The sequence below is a fragment of the Planococcus citri genome, chromosome 1 (assembly GCF_950023065.1).
Source record: "Planococcus citri chromosome 1, ihPlaCitr1.1, whole genome shotgun sequence".
In the NCBI taxonomy this organism is placed as follows: domain Eukaryota; kingdom Metazoa; phylum Arthropoda; class Insecta; order Hemiptera; family Pseudococcidae; genus Planococcus; species Planococcus citri.
Window position 1 is genome coordinate 68,496,304 of NC_088677.1, and position 17,869 is coordinate 68,514,172.

The 17,869-nt window shown below is 34.8% G+C and overlaps 1 protein-coding gene across 3 annotated transcripts in view; it reads left to right on the top strand.

The window, feature by feature from the left end:
• The first annotated feature begins 2,875 nt into the window (after positions 1-2,875).
• The window catches only part of cwo (transcription factor cwo), a 40,201-nt gene continuing 25,207 nt past the window's right edge, over positions 2,876-17,869 (top strand). The window contains exons 1-3 of one of the 3 annotated variants that reach the window (XM_065346210.1): positions 2,876-3,168; positions 8,326-8,442; positions 8,955-9,051. In XM_065346210.1, the coding sequence (XP_065202282.1) occupies positions 3,101-3,168; positions 8,326-8,442; positions 8,955-9,051 (282 nt within the window). In that variant the 5' untranslated portion in view covers positions 2,876-3,100. The remainder of the gene's footprint in view (positions 3,169-8,325; positions 8,443-8,954; positions 9,052-17,869) is intronic. The other 2 variants (XM_065346289.1, XM_065346614.1) reach the window with 2 other exon arrangements.

Genomic DNA, 17,869 nt, shown 5'->3' on the forward strand with positions numbered 1-17,869 from the left:
CTTCGAGAGGCTGCTTGTTTGACCTCTTAAGGTCATTGACCCGCCTGACTGGCTTCTTAAGGTCATTGATCCGCCTGTCTGACCTATTAAGGTCATTGACCCGGCGATCTGACCTATTAAGGTCATTGAGCCGACTGCTCAGCCTCTTAAGGTCATTGATCCAGCTGACTAGCCTCTCAAGGTCATTGACCCGGCTGACTAGCCTCTCTAGGTCATTGACCTATCTATCCATCTATCTATCTAGCTTCAAGATTCTTATGATCATATGTATTATGCTCACCTGTCTGGTCTCCCAAGGTTGTTTGCGTGCCTGTTTAGCTTCTCAAGGTCGTCAGTCTATCTGCTTGGCCTCTAAAGATCATTGATCCGTCTGTGTAGCCTCTCAAGATTTTCTGAATGCCTGTGTGGCTTCCCAAAGCCGTCTGTCATCTCAAGGTCACTGACCCTTGTGTCTGGATTATATTGGTCACTGACCCATCTACTTAGGTTCCCAAGATCGTCTGTCTGTCCGTCTACATTGGCCTCTAAAGGTTATTGATCTGTTTGTGTGGCCTCTCAAGATCTTCTGAATTCCTTTCTGGCTTCCCAAAGTCGTATGTCATCTCAAGGTCATTGGCACTTGTGTCTGGGTTATATAGGTCACTGACCTACCGGCTTAGCTTTCTAAGATCGGTTGTCTGCCTGGCTTGTAAAGGTCATTGACCTATCAGTATGGCTTCCAAAGGTCGCTGACCTACTTTTCAAAATTGTCTGAGACGTCTGTCTGCTTCTTCTCTTAGGATTACTGTCCTATTAGTATGGCTTCCCAAGGTTGTCTGTCTGTCTGTCTGTCTGTCTGTCTGTCTGTCTGGCTTCTCATGGTCGTTTGCCTACATCTGTGGCCTCTAAAGGTCATTGACCCGTCTGTCTTACTTCTCAGGGTTGTCTGTCGACCTGTCTGGGTCACATTCACATTCCAACAATCAACACGTGTTTTGGAGACAAATTTTGACATACATATGTAAAAATTATACCAAAATACACTTTTCTTACTCGAGTTAAGCAGTTAGAAGAAAAAACTGTATTTTTAGGCTCACTTTTTTTTTAGAAAAAAGAAACAAAACAAAACCAAAATCTTGAAATGTGCTGTTATGCAGTTAAATCTCTGGGAATATTCATTTTAGGTCCCATTCCAACCACCAATCCGTTTTGAGAGTCTTTCTCAGCACAAGTGAAAATAAGTGTATGTTTTTTTGAATCAATAATTTCTGAAAGTACGATTGGATAGCGCACCCTAGTAAATTTCAGACACTACCTAACAGTTTTTTTTTTTTCAATTTCCTGGTAGAAAATAATGCATGTAAGTGAAAGCAGAAACGTTTTTTGATACGCTTGGATCATGGGCCTTCTCCTTGGTGCAATGGTTTTCATTTTATGACATTCGTTTGACCATTCACGCGATTTGATCCAACATTTTGATAACAAATAAAAATAGTCCTAAACATAGGCTATCATGAAGTGGCTTTCGATGGTGGAAAAAAAGATTCCGTTCATTTTACTATTCACTTTTTCTAAAAAATAAAAAAATTCAAAAAACTGTAAAAATCGATAGGTATTTATTCGTCCTTATTTTGGAATTCGGACACTCAGTTTGCTATTGAGTAAATTGCTACTGCTTTACTTATTCAACTGTCATTTAATCTTAATTTTGATCAAAATAATGAATTGATGAAATATTTTAAACAGGGGTGGAAAGCTAAGCTGAAAGATCAAACTTTTGGCTTTAGCTTTTAGCTTCTGAAAAATTTATGAAACTTTAGCTTTTAGCTTTTCAAATTCATAAAGCTTTCTAACGGCTAGCTCTTAGCTTTCAGCTTTCGTCTTCTCAATTTTTTTTTATTGAGGTGAATTGAAAGGAAAATAAAAATTTACAACCACAACAAAAAAAAAACAAAGAAACTGAAAAAAGGAGAAAATTAAAATGTAAAGGTCAAAAAATTACTCAAACAGAAACTGAACCAAATGAATTTGCAAAAAAACTGAAAGAAAGCTGAATAAATAAAACTTTTGGCTAGCTTTTTGCTCTTCAATCGTTCAGCTTTGGCTATATAGCTTTTAGCTTTCAAAAACCACAAACTTCCTCAGCTTTCAGCTTTCAGCTAGCTTTCCATCCCTGATTTAAAATACTGAAAGACTTAATTTACTAATTTGGACATTTAATTAAAAATTCTCATTTTTTTCGTTTTGAAAATTCTTATGCGTACAGTGTTTTTTTAGTAAAAATAATTTTACTTCATTTCATGATTTTTAGCCTTTTTTTTTTTTTTTTTTTTTTTTTTTTTTGTAAGTACCTAAAGAAAGTGTTTGAATTTGAAATTAGGGTAGGTACAGGGACCTATCAAATAGAGCTGGGGTCTAAAAGTTCATGTGACAAGGGCTACTTTTGCAATGGAATGAGCTCCTCAAATACGTTCAATTAAGTAGGTAACAAGAACAACACGTTTAGATGGCTTCTATCTCTCGACATGGGGAACAAAAGGTGTATTTTTGGGCGAACATTCTCTCAAAAAACCCAAAATCTCGAAATGTGTGATTGAGCACTTCAGCACTTGAGCAGAGAGCAGCTACAACTTTGAAAATCATCCCATATTTTAAACAGCCTTCGATGACTGTCGAAATTTTTTTTTGGAAAGTCTCCCATGTTCTCCACTCTTTAGTAAAAGATTGGGTAAAATTAGCGACTAGGTTCTCTGGTAATGAACTGAAAATTAGATTAGCCGAAATTAATTTTAAAAAAAAACAAAACAAAAGACTTCCACAACGCAATTCAATTCGTTCCACTGGCTGCACTGACTCTAATCAACGTTTCATTGCCCGCGTTTTGATTTGTGATTTCAAAGTCTGATTGATAAGAGTAGTGTTTTAAACGAACGGCGTGCTACTAGTTTCTTCGAAATAATCGCAGTATTTGTTCGTGCGTACCTGATGTGAATAATTTCGCTGTGTTTTAATAATCCTGCCAATCGAAAGTTCTATTATGAAAATTAGTGAAATTCGGTCGTTGTTGTGATCTTATTATAAATTTTTTTCATCGTTACTCAAGCAACAAGTAGTGTTCGTTATGTACATCAACATGGAATGTAAACATTCGTACTGGGAAGATTCAAAACCGTCTATAAATATCGAAAAGTAAGTTGAAAAAATCTGTCATCGTCATTGCCAAATATTTTTTACATCGGTAAGGTAGCGAGTTAATTAACCTACAGTATTAGTTTGGGTTTGACCCACGTGTCTTCATTAGGGACACGTGCTTATTAGCTCGAAATGCTGCTGTCTGCGGTCTCGGTATAATCTGGTTTTTTCTCGTATTCATTTCTAAACTTACGATATGATATTTCCGTTGATGGAATTGGAATCATCGTGGTAATGCGAAGACCTAAATCCGTGTTCATACCGGTTCTGTGGTGTTAGATTAGACAGCTGAGCTGTGCCTGTGCTAGTGTGTGAAATTTTCTACGGTTAATCATCATGGGTGATTTTAAATTTAATCGAATCAATTGCACGATATGGTGTAAAATGTTATGTTGAACCTGCTCGTCTTCAACTCATTATCAACCCAGACACACGTGATTAAGAATGAGGTAATCAAATATCAGAGCTGGGGTCGTGTCGTCATCGTTTCGTTGGTCTCGAGATAGGAAAAAAAATTCGACAATATTGTCCATTGAGCTACGTACGATTTATACCTGGATACTTGATCGTCTACTAGGAATTGTTTGCCATAAAATTCATAAAAATTCGATAGTAAATTGTTGGTTGAATTGCATCATTCTAAGAATAAAGTATGACGTTAGAGTTATACCTACTCGTAGACTCATCGAGTGTTTTTTTTCGTACCATATTATGGCAAAATACATACAATAAGATTAGGAAAAAATGTACCGTTGTAGTCTCGTATCATCGGGTGCTTTGAAGATCACGCATCGAGCAGGTTCTTTAAGTTATTGAAATCACGTGCTTAGACATGTTTTGTTCGATTTGTTTACTCTTATTCGTATTTAGATAGGTACTCGACATTGCTGAACCTTCTCCAGTATTTTTGATCTAGAAAGAATAGTGAAAGTATAGAGGAAAGGTACAGGATTTGATCATTTTCATCGAAACGATCATCCTCGTGATCGTGAGTGATGGATGAATTAAAATCAGCTGTTTGGGTAATTAAAATCACGATGAATGATTCTAGAATGCTCCATCATTATCATATAGGTAGTGGTACTGATTAAATATGGTTAACTAACTACATGATATACCTTGATTTTGGTTTGTTTTCCAATCGTGTATTACTGATAAGGTTCACGAATCGACGATTAAATACGATTTATTATGCTCGAGAATGGCTACGATGCGGTGGCGTGTTTTATGGAAAAATTTTCAACATTGTAGGATTACAGACTACGATTTTAATCACGTTTATTCGATTAAAAATCAGGTGATATTGGATGGCAATTTTTTTCTGGGGGTTCGAAGTTGGGTTATTTTTAGTTAGTGGTACCATATCTCGAGTGTTGGATTTATGGAGTTTTTATTTGAATGCGAATATGGAAAGTGAGAAACCCGTACGAAGAGTTGATTATTCGATAAATCTCCAATTAGGGATGTTGATTTTTTAACGATTTTTGACTGATTTTTAAAAATTATTAACTTTATTGATATCTAATAAGAAAACACTTTCAACTAGGATATTTCAATTGAGCTGAAAATTAGGTCCCTTAGAGACCCACCCATTTCTCAGAACCAAATTTTGAACTGCCAAAGATGATTTTTTGATTTTCGGCGAATTTTTGAAAATGGTACGAAATGGCTCATATCGTTCTATGCAAGAAAAGTCTCGAGATGAAAATCTGAAAATTGGTTTGTGTACCAAAGATTGTATCATTCTCGAGTCGATCTAAAGCTTCTAATAAAAGTGTAATTTTTGCTAGTGATTTCTAAATGATGCTCCAAAAGGTGATGCAATTAACTTCGACAGCTCAAAAAATTCAGTTCCATTGTAAGTTTGACATCCTGAATTGTTTAGGGCACATAAATCTCAAATTCCAAGTAGATTTGCAAGTTGAAAATTTAAATTGAAAAAATAATAACACAGGATTGCATTTCAATCGCCGAAGTTGATAGTAGAACCCCTTCTGAATCTATTTGAAATTGCTGGAAAGGAAGTAATTTTTGCTGGAGGTTCCAGATTAGATCAAAAACAGTTGCAATCGAGTCTAAGAAGTTGGAGAAATAATTTTTGAATGCTTTTCTGTTATGAAGTTATGAAAGTAGGTGATTTTGGAATTTTTTTCTCAGCATGGTGATTCGAATTTTGACCCACATTCTGATTTTTATGGAATTTCTAAGTTAGTATTATCGCCGAATGATGATCTTTAAGTGCATAATCAGATTATACTCGTATTATTTCCATCCCCACTCTAAAAGATGATACTTCTCAAAAAGTGTTTTTTTGGGGAGGGGTTGCGTTATCTTTGAACGTTTTCATTCGATTGCCTCGAAATTTGGCATGAAGGTAGAGGTATTAAAGTGCAATGACCCCGAATTTTTCGATTCCCCCCCCCCCAAGAATGACCTTGAAGTTGAAATCCACTTTGAGAAGTTCAAAATGTGTGAGCAAGGACTCAAAACCATGGAAAAATGTCAAAGAAAATTATTTTTACTTTTTTCAGTGTTTCTTACCACTTGTAGGTGATTTTTTCCAAAAAAAAAATCAATTTAGGCACATGTTTTCATCAAGAACAACTGTCAGGAAAAAAATTTCCAAGAAAATCACGATATGAGCTAAAAATTGTTGATCAATAAAATGGTCACAACCAAGAATCCTAATTTCAAAAATTGAAAATTTGGAAGAAAAAAAAATCACGAAAAACCACGATTTGAGATGAAAATCAAACACCTGTGATTTTAACGAGACCACGATTTTTGGAAAGAGGACAGCCTGAGACCCTCCCACAACCAAAATTTCAACTGTTTGAATTTATTTTTGGATTGTTAGCAAATTTTTGAAAAACCAAAAATGATTATTTTTGTTGATTTATGCTTTTTTATAAGAAAAAAAAATCAATTTAGTGAAAATGATGAAAATTGGTCCTGAAACTTATAGTATGTTAACTCCCCTAGAACCGAATTTCAGAATTTTGATTTCTCCAAAATGTGCAAAAATTAATTCAGGCTGTTTACAACAAAATTCATCTGCATTCGGGCTGATTTCTGGACAGACACTTCGAGTGAGTTTTCTTGACCAGCATTATTATTAAGAAAACAAGTCAAAAATTGTCTGTTGTATTCGGGAGGAAATTTTTGAAATTCAAATGAATGGCTACGTTTGTCTAAAACCAACCTTGCAGATCCCAATTTGAGTATTTCGGGTCGTTCTGGACCATTCAATGTAATTTTCGATTTCTTCGAAATTTTTGAAGTTCTCCAGAAGACGCCGAAATTAATTTTGGGTGTCAAAAATCAAGTTGTCGTTCATTTTCGACTTGTTTAATGAGTTTATCCTTATTTCGGTCAATTTCCAGGCCGACAACTACACTTTCTCAGTTCCTCGAATGCGTTTTTTGGACCATATGTATATTTACCTATTTGGTAAAAAATGCGAACAGTCGAAAATTGTTGGTCAAAAAAACACTCTCGAGGTGTCCTACTGGAAATCAACCCATGGACTCGTGAAACAGGTCGAAAATACCCTTAAACTCGACTTTCAGCTGCCAAAATTAATTTTCGCTTTTTCTGAAGAAATTTAAAAATTCTAGAGAAATCGAAAGTGGCCCTGAGGGCTGCAGAATAGCAGGAAATGATGAACTTCGGTTGAGGGAGTTGATTTTAGTATCAGATCTACTCGTGATTTTCATCATTTTTTTCAAGATGTTATTTTTTTAAAAAGCAAAAATCTGAAATTCACTGATCAATTTTGGATTTGTAAGACCATGCTATTTAAATGTACTTTGTCAGAAGAGAATCACTTGAACCTACACGTTTTGATTTCTGCAATACTAAATCAGATGATCAAAAGATCATGCCCTAAAACACGTCCAATCAAAATTTTAATAGCCAAAGTTGAACTTTGGATTCTGAAAAATTCATAATGAATTAATATTTTGGCAAATTTCCAACTTCTGATGAAATTTTTTTCGCCAAGCGTAACAGTTGAAAAAAATGCCTACATTGATTTACACTCTCAAAACAACTACTTTTGAGCCCTTCTGAAGCTCTCAAGTAATTTTCAATCTACTCCAGAAATTTCGAATTGATGTCGAGGGGTTAAAAATGGTCGAACAGTGTTCAGTAAGCTCCAACCAAAGTCTCAGTTGCTCAAATTTGCTCTTTGTAAGCAATTTTAAATTCTTGGTAATGGCTTTTCCAATGATATTGAAATTCCTACAAAAAACTTTGAACTTTCTGGAGGCTCCAGAATGACTCGAAAGTGGTTGGTTTTTGGAGGGTTGTAGTAAAAGTTGAAAATTTTCGATATTCGCTGTTTTTTTTTTGAGGTCTTTGAATTTTCAAAAAATCGCCAATAATTCAAAAACGAACGGCTTCTAAAATTAAAAAAATTTTGATTACAGAGGTTTCAGGACATGTTACTTCTCAGGTTGAAGAAAAATTGAGTTTTCAGAAAGACCTGTTCCAGATTTGTATTTTAGGTACTATAAATACTTACAACACTTGAAGAAGAGGTAGAGGTTTCAGGATACTGATTCCCATTTTCCCAATAGGCTTCTTTATAATGGGAGGCACTCTTTTTCCCCTGCCCATGAATTTTCATTATAATTTTTGCTCAAGTGCACGATTACAATACAATTCAGTTTGAGAACAAGTGGGTGTTCTTTTCGAGATGAAAAAAAGTGAAACTTCATTGAAAAAACAACTTCAAGTGAATGTTTCAGTAGAGAATAATTTTCGTCTTGACTCATGACTCTTCTTGCGAATCAAATAACATTGATAAGGACAGATAAGGAACATATTTTTGTGGGTGGGGGGAGGGAGGTATGTGCTAGTGCACACTATTGAAGTGGTTTCACGAAAGATGACGAAAAGGAGGTGGTAAGATTGAAAACTGAGAAGTATCAAAATGATTACAAATGTCGAAATTTGGATATTTTTGAATTTTTTAATTGATGTGTCCAGTAGAAGATTTTTTCACTCGCTACACTGCTGGATTATTCGTCTGTTTAGTATTTTGATATTTAAAAATCTCTAGAGAAATTTGCCTATTCTCGACCTATTCTGTATTTAAATACGATATAAAATTTTGATTCCTAATACGAAATGATTTATTTTATGTTAAAGTAATTCATATCACGGGAACATCCAATCAAGACATAGTGATATCGCATCACCGCCATTACCACCGATTCACGACGACGTTTGCAAAGAAGAAAACAGTATTTATCAGTATTGCGACAGGTAATCCACACTTACCTTCGATAATTACTTTAGTTTGAAAATTCTTTTCCTCGCATTTTGAAAACTGCATCGGTCAGCTAAAAAGAAAAACAATTCTCGATAATTGACACGTTCGCGTTCGTGGAAATCAGCTGATTTTAAATTGATATCTGACACTCCTACCTACACGTACTCGTATAGAACTATTATTCAACTCTATTGATGGGAATAAATTTGCAACTCGTGGCACAGTTGTGATATAATAATTCGATACTCGATTTCTATTTATAAAAGCTTGACCACTTACCCATACGACAACTGGCTATCAGGTGTGGTATGTCAGTATTCTAATTAGTGGTTCTTAAAATTAACACGACCAGCGTGAATTACTTGATCAGAGCCAGAACTGATCATCTTTTGGTTTAAATTGAGATTAGAATTCATTTGCCGAATGGAAAACTGGAAACAGCGAAACACTCCTCATTTCTCGTACGAATGGAATTAATAATCAGAGAAATTCTATTATTTCACAGAAATTTCAATTTTTCTGCCAATGTTGCCGGAGGAGTTACCAGTGAAGAGGATGACTATCATCATACTTCGCCGAAACGAAAAATAGCAGTTACTAGGGTAAGATTTTTTTCCTTTTTTTTTACGAGGTTTGGGTTTAGGAGTAAAGCTTGGCTGATTGGCTGATATTGTAAACGATTTGATTGCGCACTATGGTAAATTTGTTCCCGAACACGTGAAGTTGTTGTTTTTTTATATATTTAGGCGTTGGAATTACGAATATTATCATTTTTTTTTTAATGTCAAGTATTTTATCGAGATCAAAAGTCAAGAATAACGGAAGTTTCGTTCGGGAAAACGTGACTTTGACGTCATTCGAACAACAATGCATGCAGTAGTGAGATCATATCGACAAATGTGAAACATTCACAATCGAAAGTTTTGATTGGAAATTATTTTATGATGATAATTTTCCAATTAATTTGTTTATTGATTGGCAAAATTTAGGTAGGTGTAGTTTTTCAAAAAAAAAAAAAGGTCAAAGATTGACTATTGGTCCTCTATTTTCTGAAATAGTCGAGGCTGACAAGCGAGTTAGATTTTAATTATTGCAATATGGCCATTCAAGCCTGAAGCTTCGAGTTCCAGGTACCTAGCTAAATAAGTCCTGTAAATTTTCAATTTTCGCAAATCAAGTAATCGAGTTCAATGAAGAGTAGTAATAGGGTAAAAAATTGAAACCACAACGTCTGTCGCGTCGATGCGATACCCTATTCGCTAATTCTAATACTGGTTTATTCTGGCGACATGGCAGTTCATTACGATAAGTTGGGTTCACGTTAATTGTCAACGTGACATGAACGATGCCCTAAATACCCATTAATATTTTTCTACATGCGACATGCTATCAGCTTTGGCTGGATAGCGATGTTATTAAACGTGATTTTTCTCATTATGTGATGGGCTGGTCAAATTTTGGATGCGAACTGGTGAAAAAATTTAATACGTACGGTAATTGGATACCTATGAACGCTGAGAATGACCTTAGGGGTATTAATAATATGCATGTGGCCGGACAAATTTCTGTGATCTGTAAACATAGATACTCGTAGTATTATTATATGGAAATTGTAAAAGTTTACTATTGTACTGCATGCGTATTAGCATCGAATTTTACTCGCGTTAAATGTCATCAAGTTTGATTGTTTCGAGTAAATTATGGACCTGCTTTCCTCGTATTGTTCTCTTTAGTAGAGCACGTGTTTCCAATTTTCTTTCAAAATAGAAAGAAGGGGGGCGAAATGACCCTGTTTCCAGATTTGGATAATTATGATGGGTTATTGTTGGGTACCTCCGAAAAAGATTTCGAGCAAAATTTCCGTCACCAACAACCCCCCCCCCCCCTTTGAACAGTATAGCCCAAAACGCGTTTTTGTGAGAAAAATTCTGTATCCATGAGTAGTGGGGGAGAGAATTCTGGTACCACGCAAAATATGTATGGGAAGCCTGGGCATTTCAACATGATTTTTTTCAAAAATTTTCATCATTGTGGTGGGGTGATAAAATTGACAAAAGAAAACTTTGAACCGCCATAGCTCCAGATTGAAGGGATGGGAACAAAAACTGTTTTCGCCAAAATGTGTCTTTTTACTAGTACTTTTATCCTACCAAACCATAAAATTAAAATTTTGTCTGCAAAAAGCTCATACTTGAAAAAACCTGAAAAAAAACTCATTTTTTGCGTTTGTTTTTTGTGCCAAATTATCGCTCATCTACTGAAGTTAGCAAGGATTGTTATCATGAGCTCTGTGAATAAAAAAATACCAAAAAAATTCAAATTGAGGTCAGCGAGCAATTCAATTATGACCTACAATTCTCACATTCTTTTCAATTTAAACACATTTCCACAATGCTTGGTGAAAAAAAAATCCTTAAAAATGAAAAATTCTCAAGTCAAACTTACAAAAAGTTACCAAGAATGGGCAAATAAAATTACCTATCCAAAAATTGTTCGATTTCAATTTCAATTTTCAAAAACTTGAACAAAATCGTTTTCAAATCCAAAAAGTACCATTCACACGTGTTCAACAAATCTTATCAAAATTCAAAAACTTTGAAAAAAAAATCCTAAAATTGTACTAAAAAGTCATCTGAAATTCATTCTAGATCATGGATTGGTTTGAAATCAGATGAAAGTGAACGAAGAAAAGTGATTCCAAAAATAGCCGAATGATAAATTATACAATTTATATTTTTCAATTGAAATTACAAACCATAAAAAATTGACCAACGCAATCCAAATTTGACTTGACAGTGAGAGGAAAAAAATTTTCAACTCAACTAAAATTGACCCATCAAGAGGGACAAATCGTTTGAAAAATCAATTTTATTAGCATTTTTGAAGGTTCTTTACCCATACCTACTACGAGTAAGTAAATATTCTGAAAAAAATATACATTAAGTATCTTATCTATACATGTGATAAGGCCTATCATATTTTTATTATTTACAAGTATTGCATATTTTTTTCAGTTCAGAATTTTTCCATTTCTAAAGAGAACTAGAAAAAATGAATCAAAAAAGAAATCGAGAGAAAAAATATAAAATTACAAGATTGATTTTAAAAATGGAAAAGCAGCACTTTTTAGACAAATTCTGACAAACGTCAGGACTTTTTGACAATTTTTGCAAAAGCTGTACTCTTAGACTATTTCGGCTGACAACAAGATTTTATTGACCATTTTGGCATAAAACAGAATTTTCTGGATAACTTGTCAAAAAGAAATTTTTGTGCCTACAATATTTTCTCAAAAAAGTAGAACTTGCTGACAATTTTGACATAAATCAACTTTATTTTTTTTTTGCAATAGGCAGCGTTGCTGCATTTACAAAGTCGACTTATGTACTAACAGTGTAGGAAATGATCAATATATAAAAGAATGACAAATGAAATTAAATAACATGAAATAAAATGAAATAAATGCGCCATGTACAGCACCATAGAGGCATAGGATCAGCACAGATATCCAAATAGACGCATTCAATGAAAATAATAGAAACCAAATAAGAAATAAATAAAAAAAAACAACATAATTAAGTACATGAATCAGAAAACAATACATTGTAAAAAAAAGTGAGATTTCTTGTACATTTATGAAGATTCTTAGGATTATTTACCACATAACATCCAAAAATTATCGGTTATACATAAAAATAAAAAAGAAACAATGCAGGAGTTTTGAAAATTTTGACTGACATTTTTGACTAAAAGCAGAAGTTTTTTTTTGCAAATTATTTATTTATTTTGGCTAAAGAACAGATCCTTCTAGAATACTTTAGGCAACAGGATTTTCTGAACATTTTGGCAAAAAGCAGAAGTTTTTTTGGCAATTTTTACAAAATTTGGGAGTTTTTTTTGCATAAAATTTTGACCTAAACTGCTAAAAATTTATCACATATCTATAAGTTTTCTTAGAATTTTGTTCTGGAATCCTTTGATGATCAGGATATTGGATTCACTAGTTGAGATTCACTAGTTGAACCCCATAGTTCAATACCATATGACCAAGTCGGTTTGAATAAACATTTGTATATTAAGATCTTGTTTTGTTGAATCAGCATATGTAGTTCCAAGAAGCCAATAAAGGGATTGAGTTTTGTGTTGGGTTGAGTTCTCTTCTTCAGAATATGATCTCTCCATGTGAGATGGTTATCCGAGGTTTGTTCGAAGTATTTCATCATTATTAAACATTAGTGAGCAAGTTGTTTCGACTTTTCTTCTGGTAAAGAGGACGTAGCTTGATTTTTCGCTATTGATTTCGATTCTCCAAGTTTGACACCATTTATGTATTGCATTGAAGTTGTTTTGTAATTATAACTGTCCATTGCAACATCTGGATCAAAATCTTATGTGGTAATTGCAGTGTCGTCAGCAAATGTCGCCATTGTGATGTTGCTTGTCAAAGGGATGTCACCTGTGTAGAAAAGATATAATATTGGGCTCAATACGCTTCCTTGTGGTAGGTACTCCTGCTCGGATTGGTCTGAAGTCAGAGAAAGCATAGTTGTATTTGACTCTGAATTTTCCATCACTCAGATAGTGAGCCAGAAGATTGTGTAGCATGTCTGGAAGATGGTTTTCAAGTTTCATTAAAAGACAGGGCATGCCATATGCGATCAAAAGCTTGGCTTACATCAAGAAAAGCTGCAAGAAGTTTTGACATAGACAAGATTTTTTTGACAAATTTAAGCAAAAACAGAACTTTGCAGACAATTCTGGCAAAAAAAAAACTTGACAAAAAGACTTCTTAGGATAATTTTGGCAAAAGCAGGAATTTTCCAAATTTCAGCTACTAACAAAGTTTTTTGATCATTTCTGCAAAAAATATTACAACTTTTTTAATAACGTCAAAAAAAAGGTATTTTTCGACAATTTCGGCAAAAACCCGGACTTTTGTGGCAATTTTGACAAAAATTGAAATATTTAATAATTTTTTTAGAAAAGAAACCTGTACTTACAATGTCGGCAAAAATGAGAATTTCTGACAAGTATTCTGGTGATAAGATTTCTTAAACATTTTGGCAAAAAACAGGTGCTTCTTTAGCAATTTTTACAAAAAGTCAAAATTTGTTGATAAATTTTAGCAAAAATAGAAAATTTTTGAAATTTAGCCCAACAGCAGGGTTTTTTGTTCTATTAGGATTTTTTTGATATCTAACGTCAGAAGAAAATGTATTTTTCGACAATTTATTATGGCCAAAAACAGTGCTCTTTTGACAATTTCGACTAAAATTGGAATTTTTTAATAATTTTGACAAAAACGAGACTTTTAATAATTTTGGAAAAGCGGGAATTTTTGGTAAGTTCGCAGTGGCAATTTTTCACCTCAGACTATGTAGCGACACCGACTTTTCAACCCCCTCTTTTTTAACTAAAAAAAACTTAACGATATAAGACGAATAAAAGGGAAAAAATCGCTCTCTGGGCAAAGCTCATGGGGGGGGGGAGTACCTACCGTCATGAACAGAAAAAAATACTGTTAAAGAGCAAAGATTTCTTCTACAGTAAAAATCGCTTATTATTATAACGGGTAATGTTATAAATCGCTTTATGTTATTAAAATCGTCCGGTCCCGATCTTTTACATCTCATTACATTGAAATTCCATCGGTTATTGTAATTAGAGCATCGGATAATGTTATAACTTTTAAGTGAATTTTAAGCATTTTTATGTAATTTTAAAATGTTTTGAACATTTTTTCACCCAGTTTTTGCCTATTTTTTTTGATTTTTACACACGTGTATGTATTTGAAAATCAAAGTTTTGTTCAATTTTTGCAAATTTTTTGTTCACTGTGAGTTGCTTTTTTTTGGGGAAAAATCTAGTGAGATTTTTTGTACTTATTTCAAGTTTTCAATTTGTTCCAAAGTTTTCGAATTCATTTTCAATTTTTGATGCTATTTTTACGATTTCGGTTGTTTCGTGTTTTTGATTTACCTAATATTCAGAATTTTAAAATGTAAAGGTGCGGCTATACTGAATTTAACTGTAACCTTAAACTTAACCCTAGAAGTTAAACAAAGGCAACTTTTATGTTGACGTACATTAAATTCAGTATAAACCAGTCTTATTCTTAAGTTAAGGGAATAAGTTTACGGTCAAGTTCAGTATAGCCGCACCTTTAATTTTCAGTTTTCAAATACTTTATCGTCTGTTTTCGATTTTACTTTCTGGGTTTTTGATTTCATTTGTCGCGAATTTTTAATTTAGTTTTCAGTTTTAGTCATTTTCGATTATAACTTTGAATGGACTATTTTTGAGATGACCGGCAATAATATAGTAATTTATCACCGTATGTTTCCCAAATCTGAGGCCACCAGGAGCATTTCACCTATTTCACCTACCCTTTGTGTGCTCAGCCTGGACACCGCCGCTGATTTTAAAATAGGTATGAACACCTTCGTTGAGCATCAAGTTTTGGTTTATCCCTATTTTATAGACAATGCTATTTTTATTTTTCTCCAACCACCAGAAATCGTCTGTTTGAGATACCAAGACTGACCAATTACTTATTTATATAGAAATTTACGTTTGCGTTATATGCGTAAATATACTTAGAAAAATCTAACTTATTTTTTTGACATAATGTTAGGTATGTAATGTTCTAATTACGCGAATTTACGTAAAGATCGAATTATCGAAATTAAATAGAAAAATCTAACTCAAACTCAAAGAAATACTCGGCGAACATTTTTAACGGTTTATTCAATTCAACATATAACATAATAATAACGTATAACGTATTTTACAAAGTTCAACTTATTTCTAGGAAAGTCTGCAGTCAAACTTATTATATACAAATAACGTTATAAGTAACGATAACGAATAGAAACGTAAATCGATACCTACAACTACACCAACTACCTATCTAGATCTATGGGTAATTACCCGTCAGTTTACCAAAAGGCACAACACGCCTCCTAAAAAATTATTTAGAAATCTAGAAAAACTAATTTTTTCACGTGGCTTTTGGAAGCGTTGGTAACACTGACTTGCACGTACTACAAAACTCTCGCCTAAAGCGAACAAACAATAGCACTAAAACGTAAACACCGTAGAATCTCAAAAGTTCAACTTTTCTCGAATAAAAACCGATTAAATTATTAACAAAATAAATTAAAACATGATTAAAATAATAAAATATAAAATGCGGGTAAAATAAGTGCTAAAATACACGATAAAACAGTTTCCGGCGAGCGTATACCGTACTACGATCTGTACGTATAGTTGACAAATAATCTACGAAAAATTTCACTCAGAAGGCCGGCTACGTACAAGGTAAAATACACGATAAAATAATTTAAAATAATTAATAAAAACAATAAAATAGAGACCTAAACACTGGATAGACGTTAAGTCGACGACGAAAAATTCAACACGAAGAATCACAGCAAATTCACACGACAAGTAGTGACTAAATCACCGTACGAACAATCCTAACGATCGAAAAGAAGCTGAAAACAATCACCGAGCTTTTTGGCAGGTAGAGGCTTCGTGAACGCATCTGCCAAGTTGATTTTGCCGTCGACTTTAATTATATCTATCTCTCTGTTCGACCAAGCATTTCTTGTATTATGAAAACACAAGTTTATATGGCGAGTTTTCGATGTTTCAGGGGTTTTCGCCATACCCGCAGCAGCCGTAGAATCGCAAAGAACAAGAGTCGGTGGTAATGGAAAACCGAGCACGCTGAGCAAATTACGTATTGCTCGAACTTCGCAAACACATTGAGACAGCGCAACGTATTCGGACTCGCCAGACGATACCGCTACGCAGTTTTGTTTCTTCGCACGCCATACGATTGGACTACCGAACAGAAAAAGAATTAGCCCAGACGTAGACTTGTAATCCGACGTATCGCCGGCCAGATCAGCGTCGACAAATGCGGTAAGTAGCTTCGGCTCACACGCAGTGAACTTTAGCTTGAAGTTCGCGGTACCTTTCAAATATGTTATAACTCTGTTACAGGCTATCACTAACTTCGACGACGGCTTCGTTTGGTACCGAGACAGAAAATTAACCGCGAAGGTAATATCAGGTCGACTCCACGAAGCTACGTATAATAACGAACCAATCATTGACCGTACCTGCGACTCAAGAGACCAATCAATATTTGCCTTTTGAAAACCGAAGTCTTCGAAAGGGGAAGGAGAACTATCAGCATCAACCAAGTTAAAGCGCTCAACAATCGACTCGATATAGTCGCACTGATCGATAGTAAAACCCTCAGAGGTACGTATAATATTTACACCGAGATATTTCTTTATATCACCGAGATCTTTTACTTCAAAATTTTTCTTCAATAGGTCGATAACTCTCGAAATAAATTCATCGTCCCATCCGGTGATAAACAGATCGTCGACGTATATAGCGAGAATACACCGAAGTGTATCGCCCTCAAAGATGAAGATAGTAGCGTCGAACGCAGTGGCTTTAAGGCCAATTTTCGCTAAAATACGAGCAAGCTCATTGAACCACGTTACCGGAGAGATTTTTAACCCGTACAGCGCTCGGATAAGTTTCCACACGGGGCTTTTGAATCGACCGCGATAGTAGAAGCCCTTGGGCAATTTGACGAACACCGTATAAGGTAACTTTCCATATAGAAAAGCTCCCTTTATATCTACGTGGCGAATACGCCATCCATACTTGACCGCTAGCGCTATGAGAGCTTTGATGGTGTCTGCTCGGACGACAGGAGAGAATATATCGAACGCTTCGAACACTTTTCCCTCTTGATAGCCTAAGACAACGAGCCTAGCTTTATACGTATTATTATCTTTCTTTCGATAGACCCATTTAACGCCAAGAATTTTCGCTCCAACAGGTTCCTCGACCAATTCATAGGTACCCATTCGCTCAAGGTTACAGAGTTCCTCATTCATAGCGACGCGCCACTTATCACGATCAGCACCGGACGTCGCCTCCTCGAACGTAAGCTCGGGCTCACCGGCCGCTAGCATCACTGTCTCTCTCGGTACGTATTCGTGCTCTTCAATATATCGATCTTCATTCGCTACCCAAGTGACTAGGTCACCGTACTTAGAGCTCTCATCGATACGTACGTGTGAAAACACCTGTGTACTATCGTCTTCGATGTTTAATAACTTATACCCGGTTTCAGTGAACCCTACGACGACCCAGACTGCTCGCCGGGTACGTTCGTCGAGCTTTTTGCGCTGTTCTGGATGAACGAAGATTTGCGCTTTACTACCGAAGATTCGAAAGTACTGGTACTTTGTTGGCTTCTTACGCCAAAGAGAATACGGAGTTCGTTTGTCGTCGAGTGCTCGGGTAGGTAAATTATTTAATAAACAATTTGCTGCTTCAACAGCAAAACACCAGTACTTTTGAGGCATACGCGCCTCGAATAACAAA